At 44.2% G+C, this 17201-nt stretch overlaps 1 protein-coding gene across 1 annotated transcript in view; it reads right to left on the minus strand.

The window, feature by feature from the left end:
* Positions 1-6740: 6740 nt before the first annotated feature.
* ONECUT1 (one cut homeobox 1) overlaps positions 6741-17201 on the minus strand; it is a 43535-nt gene continuing 33074 nt past the window's right edge. Inside the window, exon 2 of the mRNA XM_036301990.1 lies at positions 6741-10478. Within this exon, the coding sequence (XP_036157883.1) occupies positions 10189-10478 (290 nt within the window). The 3' untranslated portion in view covers positions 6741-10188. The remainder of the gene's footprint in view (positions 10479-17201) is intronic.

Genomic DNA, 17201 nt, shown 5'->3' on the forward strand with positions numbered 1-17201 from the left:
TCTCTGGAGAATTCATCAAGAACAACCAGTAACAATTGCTTAATCTGCAGCTGCCTGAGACACTGGCCACAGTGGGGGAAAACAAGAAACTCACCAAAAACCTTAAAAGGCAAAGCTGGGAATGAGACACCCATAAAGAACTTTGATGAGCTCTGATGTATTTCTGGGAATTGGAACATCTTTATGCACCTGTGAGGGATAATTGCCTTTCCTTAAAGTCAACTAATTATGAACAATAATAACATGCACAGAACACCATCACAACACCTAGATTAGTGTTCGGTTGAATAACTGGGGACTAGAGACCAGCCTGGTTGACACATGAAACTGACCATATCCGGAGAGAACAGAACGATAGAGGAGCAAGGTGTCTATGGCCGAGTGAGATAACGTTGGTATTAATCCTGCTTGGGGCAGAACATCCCTCTGGTAGGTTACACAGCTAGCCATCAGCACATCGGGAATTCCAAGCCTCCTTTCTCTCTTCCTGAAACCAGGCCTCTTGACCAATCACTGCGCTTTACTAAATAGAGGAAGGTCTAATTTCCCAGCCCCCCTGTTACAAGATAGCAAGAAGCTAGGAAAATTCCGGGGCAGGAGGAATAGGGAAAGTGAGATAAGAAAATTAAACAAAGCCAAGCAGTTTGGACAGCTTGCAGCTGGTTTGTAATACCAAGCCATTATCTTCCCCACACCAAGGACACTTGAGAACAAATGGTAAGAAAAGCCTTGCTAAGGAGAGAATGCAGGAAAAGAGGGGGGAAAGAGGAAAGGAAAAAAGGGCAGTTTTATTTCACTCCCTAACCAGAGAAGCCAGCAGTCGTGGGGTTTGGCAAGATAACATTGCCAGGTGCTCCTCACAAATCCGGGGAAGGCCACGACAAAGTAAAAGGGGGACCTTGAAAATTAATCTGCACCAAGATATTCAGCAGAGGAATTTAAAAATCTACAGACAGAAAGTATATAAGGTAGAAACCCCCCACCCCACACGCTCCTCAGATTAGCTGAGTGAGCCGATCCTCGCTTTATGTCGGGTGATAGATTTGCTTGCCTTGCTTCTTTAATAAATTTGCATGCTTTACTTTCTTCTTTAAAATATATTTTTATTTTTTAAAAAAATTTTTTTTATTGATTTCAGAGAGAAAGGGAGAGGGAGTGAGAGATAGAAACATCAATGATGAGAGAGAATCATTGATCAGCTGCCTCCTGCACGCCCCACACTGGGGATCGAGTCCACAACCTGAGCATGTGCCCTGACCAGGAATCAACTCTGACCTCTTGGTTCATAGATCAATGTGCCTGAGCCCCAATCAGGACCGGGGTGGAACCTGCAACCCAGGTACATGCCCTTGACCAGGAATTGAACCCACCACCCTTCGGTGCACAGGACAATGCTCTATAACATGCTTTACTTTCTTGATAAATTCACTTTATCACAACGCCATCATCTGGAGTCACTCATTTGAATTCATTCATAGGCGAAGACAAGAACCGAGGAAGGGACAGCCCTCTCCCTCTGATGCGGGGGCTCTCCGATAACACTTTTCCCGGTGTTTTGGCTGCCTGTAACACCTCCAACACCCCATCGCCTAAGACAGGCTGACAGGCAGACACCCGCCCCCACACACAAACACATTATTTTACTGGAGAGGACTTCTTAAGGTTATCTTCTCTAATAATCATTTTCTTTCTTCTGAGAGTCAATCAGTCTAATATAAATGGCTAACATCTACAAACAGAACACCACACTTCCATTTGAAAACTTCCCCCTGTTCCGCTAGGGAACACCTCCTTCTTCTCCTGCCCCCTTAATCTTTATTTATTTATTTAAAAATATTTTTATTGACTTCAGAGAGGGAGAGAGAGATAGAAACATCAATGATGAGAGAGAATCATTGATCAGCCATCTCCTGCACGCCCCGCACTGGGGATTGAGCCTGCAACCCAGGCATGTGCCCCAACCGGGAATCAAACTGTGACCTCCTGGTTCATAGGTAGATGCTCAACTACTGAGCCATGCTGGCCAGGCAGTTACTAGTAATCTCTCTTTAAAACATGATCCTGGCTTTAGTTTGCAAGCATGTTGTCCTCTCATGCCGGGGTCCAACCCCAGCGGGTCCAGGGGTCCCCAAAGGTGTGGATGGAGTCGGCGAAGAAGGAATGACACGGAGACGGAGTTCAGTTGATCAGCAGCCTAGCCAGGATCTCTAGCCAGGATCTCCAGCCAAGTTCTGGTCTGGATCTCCAGAGAGGTTCTGCTGTTTATTGTCTTGTTACATCCGTATTTATCCCAGTTGATTTTAATCCTGTCAATTTCTATTACAAAGGTTAGGGCGTTTCTTATCTCCATTCCAGGGAGTAAAGATTATGTAGCTTAAGCATGATTGTTTGTAGTGATTAACTACCCGCCTGGCACTTAGTTAAGGAGTTTCATCCCCTCCCTGACTTCAGGGAAAAATTCCTACCTGGGGAAACAACCTTTCTAGGAGAGGCATCCCCTCCCTGACTTCAGGGAAAAATTCCTACCTGGGGAAACAACCTTTCTTGGAGAGGTGACCTTGGTTAAAACACACAGCGCTAAGGGGAGCAAACATATTAAGAACAGTATGCTATATACGCCAGGTCCCTTGAAACATATGCTGTGCAGATGTTTCTTTCCTGCAGCGACTGTGTCAAGCAGCAAGGATGGACCGGCTTCCGGCACTCTCAGCTTCACCCTTCCTCCGAAGAAAGTCCATTAGTCATTCCTGAGGTTTACAAAGAGAATAAAACAAAAGAAGACAAGAATTGTCTAAATTTAAAGTGCTGGAAAATCCAACATTTTATTTACTACATTTTGGTGACTACATAAATGCTGAAACATTTTAACACTGAAAAGCATGATGGCATCATCACTTGCTTTTTTTCTTTTTTTTTTCTTTTTTTGCTTAGCAAACACAGCAGATGATATTGCACGGCATAAAGTGAGAACAGTAGCGAAGCTTAAAAAAAAAAAAAAGAAAGAAACCTTAATGCAGTACAGGAAATACTCATAAACAAACCAGAATAACGCCTAATGCATTACACTTTTTGTTGCTACACACAAAAATACAGAAGAAGCATTGGACAGAGAGAAAGAGAGAGACAAAATATTAGCAAACAACCATAACTGGGTACAATAATCATTTCATCTGAAATGTAGATGCAACGTAGAAACTACCACTGCTTTCTAATTGACAAAGAAAATGACAGCAACATTTGTTTTTTTATAAAAAATCTAAGCCCCTCGTGGTTAGGTTGTTAAATTAATTTAATTATTTATTTACTTTTTCTCCCTCCCTCCCTCCCCGTTGCTAAGGAAGAACTCCCTCTGCTCTTGGAAGATTTTCTACTCTATTGACCTTTTTTTTTTCCATTTATTTTTATTTTATTTTATTATTTTTTTTTACCTGATGATTGTCTTAGGCACCCTCCTTACATAATAAACCATCAAGCTAACTTGAACAGGGAAAATGAGTCACACTCAAACAATAGCTAAAGTCAAAGGTGTACTGAAAAGAGAAGAGGGTTAAGGGACGATCTCAGGGAGTGACAGGTGGGCTGACTTCAGAAGGGATGAGAAAACACAGGGAGATATGAAGACGATCACCGAAGCAAGTGGAAGACAATGTTTTAAAGTTTATTTTGTTAAAAAATACTCATCACGTGGTTCCAAAGGCATATCTAAAATGAGCCCACAATGATTATGTAATAAATGCAGAACATCCACCAAAAAATCGAGACTAACACAGAAACAGGAAACATGACCTTGTGCATACCACTCTGTTCAGCGTTTCACCGCTGAGGGTCCAAGTCTTCTCCCGCCACCACTCTCCTGGCTTTCTGTAACTCACTGCACAGCGTTTGCATGAAACACACATGATTAGTCAATGCTGACCAACAGAGCACTGAATGGTCCTGCGACTCAGAGCAGACGTATTGCCCTATTAAAATACATAACGAGTACAAAAATGCTTCTAAGAAAGTGTAACATTTGACCCAAAATCTAAGCCCTCCCTTTCCTTCCCCACCCCAAACACCCCTGCAAAAGAAAAGAATGTAAATTTCTTGTATTGAGAGGAAAAGTATTTACATCTATGGATGTGTGTCATGTAGCTGAAGCAACTCTTACTTCAGCAAAATAGCACGGGGTCTGCTGAGGATGCTGCGAATCGGCTGAGAAGTCTGCGTGTGCTGATCTACATTAAATTGGGGCCAAGTATCTGAACAGCCCACGTGAAGGGGGCCCGAGGCCGGGGCCACCTCTAGTGTGTGGAAATGAAAACTAGTGGCAAGATGAAGAGTGAAAAGAGACAAATTCAAGTAGGCCTGGGGTACATTCGCCAGGGTTCTTTGGCATTTGAGGAGAATTGGTTAGGAATTGTGAGTAGCAGATTCCAAGAAACAGATGTGGGGTTGGAATATGTAACTGTGAAATATTTTCCTTAAACTGGACTAGTAATTGGGGCCGAGCAATCATGTTTTGCTTCTTTCATGAGTCAGGGCAGATGGGCAGGAGCCAGGTCCGCTGCCCTCAACCTGGACTTTCTCTGTAAGGGTGTGAAGCCACTGTATACTCCTCTCAGCTCTGCCAAAGGAACTGTGTTCATGCCCTGCCCCTGCCTTGAAGCAATTCAGAAACTTGGTGAAACTGAAGAGGATTTCCAAATTCAAGTTAGCTTGTCTCTTTGAGTTTTTACACTCTACTTCTCAGACCCGTGCGAATGGCAAAAAAAAAAAAAAAAAAAAAAAAAAAAAAGCAAAAAGCAAAGTATCTCACAAATGCCAGTGCTTTGGAACATTAAACAAGTCTTAAATTCTTTGGAATTTCAGGTCTAACCTGCAAGGTAATCTTTTCTTTTAAAAAAAATTTAATAAGTTAAAGGAAGAACACGAATAATGCCTTTCTTCTTTCTAAGTGACAAAAAGGACGACCTTGAAACTCTCCCTTTGGCATGTACACGTTTTCTGAGGGGGGGCCTGGCAGTGTTCACAACACACACTGAGGTGCCTGCTAAGAAAAGCTAAAGCTACACCCTGCAGTGAAGAGAAGCTCTCGCCTTCAGCTCATCTTAGCATCAAGAACAAAAAGATTGTAACATAAAAGCTTTGGCCGTTTGGATTCTACTATATACATTTTAAAAACTACACAGTCATAAATTAAAGCAGTGATTAAATAAGCTCATATAAAATGTACTTAAATTAAAAAAAAATCACAGCACATTATAGAGAAAATAGAAACCAGTTTCACAAAAAAGAGATTATATATATATTTATATATATATGTGTGTTTTTTTACCCTGTGGAAACAAATTTACTACGAAACACAAAACTTTATAAGTAACCATCAAAATGAAAAGCATTTCTTATTCCATTCTTGCAGTTTTTACACAACCCTTAACCCACGCGGGGAACATATCCAGAAATTAAGTCTTCCTTGAGCAACAGAGCAGTTCTGCCAAGAAAACCAACCCCAAACCGAAGCGAGGAGGGGGCAGACATCCCAAACATACAAACTACAAAATAAATAAGAATTATAAAGTTGTGTGTTTTTTTCAAAGTAACCTTAACAATTATCAAACTAGTAAGTTCTGCCTTATCACATAGACTCTCTATACAACGTAACCCTAAAACGTTATTACTATGAGGTATTTGGAGGAATTGGTAAAAGTGATGCACGGCCTGCCTGGTGAAGGGACTCGGTGAGGCGGGGGGACCTCAAAGGGAACGAGGAGGAGGAGCTTTGGTTTCTCAGCAAGAAATTGGGGGAAAAAGTCATCCTTTGGTATCAAAGAAAGTTTCATTGCATGGTTGCACGGAAAAAGCACCACGGTGAATAATTATTCCTTTTTTTTTTTCCTTTTCTTTCCATTAGTGGCCTTTCTAAGAGGCTGAGGTATTCAAAGAGTATAAGGTGAGAGAGGTCAACAGCGGTTTAACACTTTGGTTCAAGCAAGGCACTCGTCCTAGGAGTTTACAAAGTTTGCAACATGTTTGCCTAGAGATTTACAAGTAGAACTAGCAGTCATAAGAGTAGTGTTTCCTAATGTTGTCATTGTTGTGGTATCATTATTATTAAGAATGAAGACAAGTTTACACACTGAGTGAAGAGTGAGGAGGGGCCAGGAGAAGGGAGAAGGGTCGGGGTGGAGTTCCCTCTGCAGACGGAGGCCGTGCATGAAAATATCTTTGGTATTCTTTGGTATCATATCAATGTGATTAAAATCACCAATGGAAATCGAGTGAGGTAGCGTCTTTGGTTCACACTATAAATAGTAGATCTTTACACTTTTTTTTTCTTTTTTTCTTTTCTTTCTTTTTTTTTCTTTTTTTTACACGTGGAAGTAGCTATTTCTTACCTTCTGCTTCTTTGTCCTTCCTATTTAGGAAATAGTTACCAAATGCACTGTAAAAGCTAACCACACCACAAGAATAATCCAGAAGGCCAGTCGCATCTCAAAACGGCCTCTGGTGTTTGAATGCACCCTAAACAGGTTAATAGGAAAGGGAGAAGTGCTTTCTCTTTGTTTGCTAAATGCATAGTTTTCATCCTTTATGTACAAAGAAGGGAGGATCTTTTTGCGGGAAAATGCCTTTATAGCTCATGTGAAAATGTCCTAGGACTCTTTGGTATAGTAAAGTTTGGATTTAACCTGCAAAGATGGGTCATTCACCTGGGGTAGCAATGTGTGTGGGGGGGGGGGGGGGGGGGGGGTGCGGGGGGGATGGGGGGGGAGTGGAGAATAAGTCCAAACATAGCATAGTGCTTTTACTTTTGTTCCTGGAAAATTAATTATACTTTTTGGGGGGAAGGAGGCAGAGTGAGTGACATGTTCAGTTAGAACTTCCCCACACATTTTCTTTGGTTTTGGGGGCCTATTCCAGCTGCATCCAGGGACCGGAACACTCAGTTCTTGGCACCCAGAATTCTTTTACCTGAACATTTACCGAAGTCTGGGCTTTTGGGGTGTCCAGACCTCCCACTCTTTCTCTTGGCTCCCTTTCAGGGAAGCGTTTGGTCATGAGAGGACATAAATGGTTTATGGCCAAAACCAGTCTAATTTCCATTCTGTGAAGAAGAAAAAAAACAAAACCCAAAATGTGTTATTTGAAGTGCAGTTTTGGAATAAATATACATACAAATGAAAGAGTGAGATGTGTTTTTAGGTGAATTTTGTTCAGGGGCCGGGAAATGATGGGTGAACAAAAGCATGTGACCTTGGTTATGTTGGGTTTAGAACCTGAGCTGTAAATTAGTGAGACAGGAACGGAAGCATTTCCTCTCTCTGTGGCAAGTCAGGAGCAGAGCAGAAGCAGTCCTACTTGATGGGATACGTGTATTGCTTGTGAGAAGCTGAGTTTGTCCATTGTGATTTCTCAGAAGCAGAGGTTGTGAAGATGCTTAAACAGTCAAGTAAAACATTGCTTTTCAGGCTTGGATTTGTGCATCTGTTTGTGAGAAAATATATCTCTAGGCCCTGAAATTGCATAATGGGTGCACATTCAATGCTGGTATGAAAATTATCTTTGGTGTTAGCAAATAGAATCACTGGTTATTTTTCAAAAAAAGCATGGTGAGAATATTAAAAATGCAGTAATATTCTTTGAGATTGTGTCTACACAGTACCAAAAGAATTGGTTGAACACATAAAATGCAGTTAGATTAACTGGGCAGGGTCATGTAGTAAAATCAAAGCAAAAAAAAGTGATCACCTGAATTCTACTTTTGTTTTTCCTGGGGCATTGACTTTGGTAAGATTGGGTGGAGACACAGCTTTAATTTCCCTGATTTTAAACTTCTCAGGTTTTAAATAAATAAGGTTTTCCTCCCTCCTAAATTATAAGTATATTATGTAGCTGTACCCATTGTCCCCTCTATTCCTGGAAAGAGAAAATGTTAATCAGTTTTTTTCCTTTTAGTTTATGTCATTAACAAGATTAAATTTTTAGCAAATCTTGGAGGGTGGCCATTTAAATGGTATCTTTTAATAGCTGTATTGTAATTGTGCCATGTTTAGAAGGGAAATTTTTAAGCTGGAATTTGGGGCGAGAGAAAGAAAATGGACAACATGTGTCAAGGCAAATACGTCCTTTCATGAAAGGGGGAGTATGTGCCAGCTTCCTTTCCTCCTCCAGCAGACACGAAGGAGACAGGTGGCTGGCTGGTGTGGCCTCCTCTCTCCAGGTGCCTGCCCCTTCTAGACCTAGACAAGATGGTTTAATTTTTTAAAGCATTTTAATGACTCTCAATAAACACCTTATAGTTGAGATAACATTTAACTTTATATTCCTAGTTAGATGTGCTAATTGACCAAGGCTATGTAGTTCTTTCCCAATAGTACAAAAGACATCCACTTATATGAGTGATAATTCAATGGAATTCAGAGAGAATTTGGGGACGGGGGGGAAAGCAAATGATTCACTTGGGTACTACTAGTACAACTGTATTATCTTTTGCTTTTTTCGTGTTTTTTTGTTTTTTCCTTTTTGCCTTGATTTCTATAGGCCTGGTTAAGTGATTTGGGAAAATAGGAATTTAAATGTTTATATTTGGAGGTTCAGGTCTAGTTTTTATATGTCCCTGTTAGAGAGTGGAATCTATGTTATAAAATTTCCAGCTTAATGCAGTAGCAGGAAAGAATGTGGTATGCTCCGGGGGCTATGCTGAAGGAAGTAAACAGCTGAAGACTCTGGCTTTTTCTACATCCCACCGTTTCTTGGTTGGGACCTGCTATTTTTATTCATGTCCAAGTCATAAAATGTTTGAGATTAGCAATAAAATAAGTTTGATTGTATTGTTAAAATTATTCAAATATTAGATAGTTCATTTTAATAATAAAATCGGTCAGTTCTCTTTGAGTGTTTATAAAATATTTTTAAAAGGTATTTGGTGTCAAAGGCATGAAGCAAATTTGTCAAATTAATCTAAGTATGCAGTCCTTTAATTCCATGGTCTTTTTACCGAAAAGCATTACTTTAAACAAATTTTCTAATTTAGTTACCTGCCCTGTGTGAACTTAGTTTTCTAGTTTATAAATGGGATCCTACTTTGGCAGAATCCCCAGGTTTTCCCAGCTATAAACAGATTCTGGAATCATGTCATATGCCTACCTAAGTGACATTTATGGGTCCCGAAAGGGAGTGTGCCACCTGGGCGTACGTGCATCCTGCATCAAACTCTCTATTATGGTAGCAATTGCTTCCCTGGAGCGACATTCTTTCTTGCCAGTTCTGAAAACAAATATTTCAAATGCTTTAAGAGTCATAAATAATAGTCATGATTCTACGTGGCATGTGTATTACAGCTAGATCAGTTCATATGTATAACTTTACATAGTATCTTGTGTAAAAATAGCTTTGGTTATTAAAATCATTGCAATAAAATACCTGCACTATAATATTAAGTGTGTTCTTTGGTACCTAGGTGATTTTTTTTTTAAATGGATGGACTCTTATTTCATTTCTTAAAAAATATCTGAACAGTCCTTAACAAACAAAGAGAATGCACGAGTTTAGGTGTCATTCAAATTTTCCTTGCTGGGTTTGAATCTGCATTTAGGTTGTGGGCCTGGCAGGTTCAAACAATAGGCTAGACGAGCAACATCACATCCTAATCCAATGAACTCAGACAACCCCACACTGGTGGTTGCTCTCCTACAGCACAACCCTTCCTGAAGGCCCGCCCTGCCTATGTCCCTGACCACTGGTAGTGGTGGTGGTGGTGGTGGTGGTGGTGGTGGTGTGTGTGTGTGTGTAGTGCACGCACCCACACGCAGTACTGAGACACCATACACCTTTGTGGCGCGGTGGGACAGGTGAGAAAGTCTGATCTTAAAAGATGTCCACTCAATGGCTCAAAATCACTGCTCCAAACCACGAAACAGCCAAGCACAGCGAGAAGGATCGTGGATCGAAGGTGTGAGACCCAGTGGTGTTTTCCTGCTCATAACTCTTCTTGCCAAGTCGTCGCCCCGCTGAAGTGTGTGTCTCCGAACAAAGTCAGAATGCAGGTGAGCTAAGTCTTTGGTTTCTTTGGACTATAAATAACACTTTTTTTTTTCCTTCTTCAAATATTTCTAAGTATAAACCTGCTATGTTGAGGTCCTTGTCTTTTAAAAATTTCTTTTATTTAAAGCTTTTCCACCGAGGTTTTAGTTTGTGGTTATTCCTTCATGCTTTGGTACAAGTGCTTGATGAAGATGAGTTGCCTGAATTGGAGCTGCCCTCGTCCTGCCACTTGTCCAGGCTCCTCCGCCGCGCGTTCATGAAGAAGTTGCTGACGGTGCTCAGCTCCAACCCCAGCTGCTGGGAAATGGTGATCTGCAATTCTTTGGATGGACGCTTGTTTTCCTTGAATATTGCGTGTAGAGTTCGACGCTGGACGTCTGTGAAGACCAGCCTGGGCTTTTTGGGGGTGTTGCCTCTATCCTTCCCGTGCTCTTGCTCTTTTCTTTTGCACGCTGCAAAGAAACACAGAGGCCGTTAGAACAAACTGCCTGGGAAGAGCCGGAGTGGACAGGCGCAGCCAAGAAGATGTGTTAGCCATTCCACTCGCCTGCTTTCTGCCTGCTGACCTCTGATTTTAGCACCATGGTGGGCTGGCAGGGAAGTGTGACAAAACGATGGAGAATTAGGAGGAGGTGGAGCTCTGGCAGTCCTGGCTTTGAGGCTTTGACAGTATCTGCATTTTATCTGTGGCAAATCAGTTAACCCTACCTGGGCCTCGAAGTCCTCATCTGTAGAATATAGGGTTTGGGCTAAACAAACTTATTGTTTGAATTTTTTATCACCATCTGCAAAATGAATATAAGAATACCTAGAGCTGACTGGGTTGTGGTAAGGATATAGGAAATACTATATAGGGTGTTCCAAAAATATGTATACCCACGCTTTGACTAATTATAAAGGCAATGTGGTGTCTGGCTTGCTGTACTCTGATATGAACTCCAGCCGCACTGAGAGCCAGGTGGGCATCTTCCTCGTGGAGGTTGGGACTGTTGCCCTTTCATATCCCCTCAACCCTGTAGCTGGCTGCCCGGCCTATTGCCGTCTCCCGCTCCACATCCTGGCTCTTTGTAGTCTAGGTTCTCAATTCCTTACGAGATGGCTCACCATCTCTGACTAGATGCAGCCTCTGTGCTCTCCCCAGGTAGCCCTGCTCCTCTGCCTGTCCCTACCGTTCGTTCCTAACTGCTCCAGATCCCAGATTTCAGAGTTCCCCTAAGACAGCGGTTCTCAACCTTCTGGCCCTTTAAATACAGTTCCTCATGTTGTGACCCAACCATAAAATTATTTTCGTTGCTACTTCATACTGCAATGTTGCTACTGTTATGGATCATAATGTAAATATCTGATATGCAGGATGGTCTTAGGCGACCCCCGTGAAAGGGTCGTTCTACCGCCAAAGGGGTCGCGACCCACAGGTTGAGAATCGCTGCCCTAAGACCTTAAGTGCACATTAGCACATATTAGCTCAGCAATCAGATCAGCTGGAAAGCTACTGGGTGAAGGCTGAAGAAGCTTCCAGTCTTTGGAGTCCAATCTAGGGGTATCCAAGTATTTTTTTTTTAAATCATATGCTACTTAGTAAAACAATGATTTGAGTGTAGACTCCCTAATACTATTTGTTTATAAATTATATGCATGTATATATACATGTGTACTACTATGTTATGTGCATTATAAGGCATATATGAAATATAGGAAATTTGAAAAAGGTAAAATAAAAATAAAGAGACATAGGAATTCTCTTCTACAGATGCATCAGCCTGCCCATGCCTTCCAGTGCATTCACCCCCCTGAAGGAACCACTGACCTAGTCAGAAAACACAGGGTAAGAATTTCAGACTGAACATGAGGGGAGATCTCACTCATAAAAGATAGATTTGGGGGCAAGTAAGGCCACATGGTACCTTTCATGACATACGCCGTAGGTCACTGGCTACATCCCTTTCCCAACATGAGAGAACGGCATCAACACAATGGGAAGTATTTATTAACTGCATAGAGCTATATATACCAAGCCAGCTGAATTTCCCCAAACAGAGTCCCTCCCCTACAGCCTACAGCCCTCCTTGGACAACTAGATTAAGTCCCTGCAAAAACAGCTGCCTAGACCAACAGTTCTAGTTAGTCTGAGTCAGCCCATGTAGACACAGCTTTATACAATACTAATGCACATGGCTGATTCACTCACATTCAAAAGTGAAGGTAACACAGGCTTTGCTCTTAAGGAGGTCAGTCACATAAGCTAATAACTGCAAGAGCAGAAAAAGGTATACAGGAGATTACCTCTGCTTGAGGATATTAAGGAAGGCATCACAGAGGAGGGGGTGCGTGTACTAGGCCCTAAAGGATGAATAGGAGTTTGCTAGCGAGAGAAGTGGGACAAACTCATACTCAGCAGGGACAGCAGCATCCTAGAAGGACTGATAAGTATTAGGAGACTGGTATTCGTGGGGCAAGAGTGCACGCAGGAGGAAAGCTGTGGAAGACAAGGCTTCACAGGTAGACAGAGATCAGAATTGAATTATCTTGTAGGTAAGGAGGAGCTATTGGAAGGTTATGAGTAAGGGTGTAGTGTGATTAAATTTGGGTTTAGTAAAACTCCTCCAGTAGTGTCACAGGGGGTTGAAAAGCAGCAAGATTAAGGATAGGGATGCTGTGGTATGCCGCCTCAACCCCCTCAGAGCTAAGGCACTCAATCTTCCACCTTCTGGGAGAGTTGGTGGCTGGCGGCTCTTAGCTGAAGTCCATTCTTGGAATTGCCCTTGGCCAAGGTTATGCCACCTTGGGGTGGGGTCGAGGAAGAAGGGTTGGTGTGGATGGTAGAGGTTGAAAAGAGTGGAAATGTGTTGGTTTAAGGTCTTACAACCTCAGCCCCTTGTATCAAGTTGGGACAACTGTGAAGGGTCACCCAGTTCCAGAGCACCCTGTAGGACTGATTGAGGCTACTCTTGTAACCACATTGACATTCAATTTCTCCCTCTGCTTGGTCTTACATCTGCCACCCCCAACCCCCACAGGGGCGATTCCCCATAGCTCTCTCCGATAAACTTCCTGCATGCACGTTGCAGAAAACCAGATCTTTGCCCCAGGAAACCTAGCCTAAGATGGAAGCCATTAGAGACCCATTGTAGTGAGGAACCCAAATTATATAATGCAGCTGAGGATGCAATATAGGGAGTAAATCCAAGAGCCTCTTGGAAGGTAGAAGAAATCAAGAGGACTTAATGACAACTTGGCTGGGTGGATGGTGTTTAGAACAGCTTCCAGGTTTCTGGTTGGATGGTAGTAAGGAGGCCATTAGGCGATGCAGATGGGGAAATGCATTTTACAAAGGCAGTAATCACTTCTGAGTGGGACAAATTTGAAGTGCTTGCTGGACCTTTTGTTAAAGATCTCCACTAGGTGGTTGTCCGGAGGACAGGAGGATATATGTGGCGTGTAGCTAAGGGGAGAGGTCTGGGCTAGGAATATAGACTGAGATGGTAAATTACATACGACACACGCCTGGGGAAAAGTAAATACCTGAGTGTTGGGTGCAGACTCAGCTTACTTATCATTCAAAAGGTAGAGTGAAGGGAAACCACATAGATATCCATTTCCCACCTAACCAGGAGGTATGCTTGAATGACTTCTATGTGGTCCTTGCACTTGGAAGGACTGAGCAGGCTAAAGCTACTCCTGAGCCAGCATTTCTCCAAGGGCATCAGAGGAATATCTCAAACAGGACTTCCTTGGAAAGATGGTTTGCAGGTCAAGTACACTTACAAAAACCTCCTCAAAATTCCTAATACGTGTTAGCACGTGTAATTCTGTTTCCAAAATTTTCTTAACCAGAATCCTTTTTGGTGGGGACTGTTTATTAATGTCTCACACAACACTGCTGTTGGGGAAACAGTTTGGAAGTTCCTGCCTTGAGCTCTCAAGCATTGCAGACATCACAATATTAGAACCTGGGAGTAGCCCTCGCTGGTTTGGCTCAGTGGATAGAGTGTCGGCCTGTGGACTGAAAGGTCCTGGGTTCGATTCCAGTCAAGGGCACATGCCGAGGTTGTGGGCTCGATCCCCGGTGGGGGGCGTGCAGGAGGCAGTCCATCAGTGATCCTCTCTCATCATTGATGTTTCTATCTCGCTCTCCCTCTCCCTTCCTCTCTGAAATAAAAAACAACAACAACAAACAAAAAAACACCTGGGAGTAAAATTCCCCCAGAGCAGAGAGCCTGGCTGACTTGTTCTGTATTCCAGGGCCTCCTAGCATAGTGCCTGGCTCTAAGGGGAGCTCAGTACCATGTGAGTACTGGAGGGGGTGCCTGTGACTAAATGCATGTGGTATATCTGGAAAGAACTCCGTGTGGAAGTTGGAGTCACTGAACAAGAAAGCAGAGATATTGGTAGAATAGAGAGTGGACTAAAGCTTGTTGACAACTAGGGGCCATCAGTCACCCTCAGTCAGTGTCTGTGAAAGGAATCCACGAGCCAGGCTTCAACCTTGGCCCTCCCTAACTTTCTCTCAATCCATTAATCTGGAGAGAGGCAATCATCCCTTTAGAATAAAGGGGTGGAGACTGAGGTTTCTGATTGGCTGTTAGCATTTGAGAAGGTGTATAAAAACCTCAGGCACCAGAGGAGAAATTCAGAGTCCTCCAGCTCTGCAGTCAGCGCTGTGCTTCTCCACCAGATCTGAGATCTGAGCCCCAGCCAACTCGGTCACAGCAGACGTTTCTGCAGGATTTTTTTCTGAGCACCTTGAAGATGAGCATCCGGACCCCGCCCACACTCCTGTGGCTGGCAGGAGAGAGCCTGCTGAGGGACCAGGCCTCAGCCATCGCAGCTCTGGAGTACCTGCCTGCTGAGCTCTTCCCGCCACTGTTCATTCAGGCCTGCCGGAGGAGAATGCGGAAGCCCCTGAAGGTTTTGGTGCAAGCCTGGCCCTTCCCTGTCCTCCCTCTGGGGAGCCTGATGAGGCTGCCTCCAGTCATGGTCTTAAAGGCGGTGTTGGAGGGGCTTGACGCTCTGCTTGCCCAAGAGGATCTCCCCAGGAGGTGGAAACTGCGGGTGCTGGATTTAAGGAACATGGATGTCAACCCCTGGAGAATGTGGTGTGGACACAGCACCTGGAAGTGCTCGAGGACAGGACCAGTGGCTGTGCACTGCTCCAGCCCCAACATGGAGCACCCCTTGGCTCCCTTGGAGGTCTTCCTAAACCTTGACTTCAGTGAAATGGCCAGGGTTAAGTTTTTCATGTACATCATCCAATGGGCCCAGCAGAGAAAAGGGTCGGTACACCTGTGCTGCAAGACGCTGAGTTTTTTGGAATTGCCCTTCCAGAGGGCCAGGAAGGTCCTGGATAGGGTGCGGCTGGACTGCATCCAGGAGGTAGAAGTGGACTGCACCTGGGACCTGCCCACCCTGGGGACATTTGCTCGCTACCTGGGTCAGATGAGTAACCTGCAGAGTCTCGCTCTCTGCCACATCAAGGTGTTAGCTGAGGGGGAGAATGAGGAGGAGGAAATGGAGGAGGAGGAGGAAGTGCAGGAGGAGGAGGAGCAAGAGGAACAGAAGGAAAAGAAGCAGGCCTTGGAGGAGGAATGTCTGTGGGAGAGTGAGGAAAAGGAGCGGCAGTGGAAGGACGAAGAGGAGTGGGAGAGGGAGGAGCAGGAGTGGGAGGACGAAGAGGAGAGGGAAAGGGAGGAGCAGGAGGAGCAAGGATACTTTTCCCAATTCCTCTCTCAGATGCAGAGGCTGCAGCACCTCAAGAAGCTCTACTTGGACTCTCCCTCCTTCCTCCAAGACCGTCTGGACCAGATGCTCAGGTGCCTGCAGACCCCCTTGGACAAACTCTCCATATGGGATTGCTGGCAGCTGACGCAATCAGACCTGACACACCTGTTCCAGTGCCCGAACCTCAGGCAGCTGAAGTTCCTGCGTCTCTATGGCGCCAACCTCACTGATTTTAGTCCTGAGCCCCTCCGAGCTCTGCTGGAGGCAGTGGCACCCACCCTCCAGGACCTGTGCCTGGATAACTGTGCGATGGTGGACTCCCAAGTCGAGGCCATCCTGCCTGTCCTGAGCCGCTGTCACCAGCTCAGGGACTTCACCATCACTGAGAACCCCCTCTCCGTGGCCACCGTAATGCAGCTGCTGCGCCACACAGCCGGGCTGCGCAGTTTAGAGCACGAGCGGTACCCCGTCCCCCTGGAGTGTTACAGGACCCACGAGACTGTGGACCAGGGGAGAGTTGCCCTGATCCAGGCTGAGCTCACGGGGATACTGAGGGAGTTAGGACAACCCAGGACCATCCGTCTTGACACCAAGTACTTTAGCTCTGGGGACTTTTATGACGTGGCATTTTCATGACATGGAGCCCGTGATGTGCCCCTGTAGTGACCCTGCTCACCAGATGCACCTAACAAGGGCTTCCTTCTGGGCCCCTGGAACCTGAAACCTTGGACTGGGGTGCAGTATGCAGGGCCACTCACGTTTCATGCTCATGCTCAGTGTGAATGTGGAAAGGGAGGGACCCAGCCCGGGTACAAGATTACAGGGACAAAGGTTGGGGAGTTCATGGGACCTCACAGGCAACGTGTCCTACTATCAGAAACATGCATCTGGTTTGCTTGGGGAGGGGTTGGGGATTTGGGCTCGAGGTGCATCTGTGGGAGTTAATCCTCGGGTGGATGGTTGTAAAGGAATGATCGAAAATAAAGACAATTTCAAAGGCAAAAAAAAAAAAAAAAAAAAAAAGCTTGTTCAGAGTCCCTGGGTGATCTCAGTAAGGAGTCTAGGAGGAATTACCCTCAGAAATAAAATCATACTTCTAGAAGCTTTACAGAACTATAGCTGTTAGGACTGTTAAGAGAATATGAATGAGAGCAATGATTTGGAATTTCCATAGAAAACTACCTATTATAAGGTGGGAAACCACTAACTCGGGAGAGAGAGAGAGAGGGAGAGAGAGAGAGAGGGAGGAGGAGGAAGTGTGAGTGGAACATGACAAGAGGTACTGCTGCTTAGGGAACAACATGTGTTTTAGGGGAAAGTTACACTGTGTGGGTATAGAGTTTTGATGAAAAATAGACAAGTATTTCCTATAGAGCTGGATTTACAGGACGAGGATTCCTCTTGTTTGTGTAATACTGAAGAGTAGTATGATTCACCTTTGTGAAGGTGGGCAAGCA

Source organism: Myotis myotis, unplaced genomic scaffold (assembly GCF_014108235.1).
Source record: "Myotis myotis isolate mMyoMyo1 unplaced genomic scaffold, mMyoMyo1.p scaffold_m19_p_1, whole genome shotgun sequence".
In the NCBI taxonomy this organism is placed as follows: Eukaryota; Metazoa; Chordata; class Mammalia; order Chiroptera; family Vespertilionidae; genus Myotis; species Myotis myotis.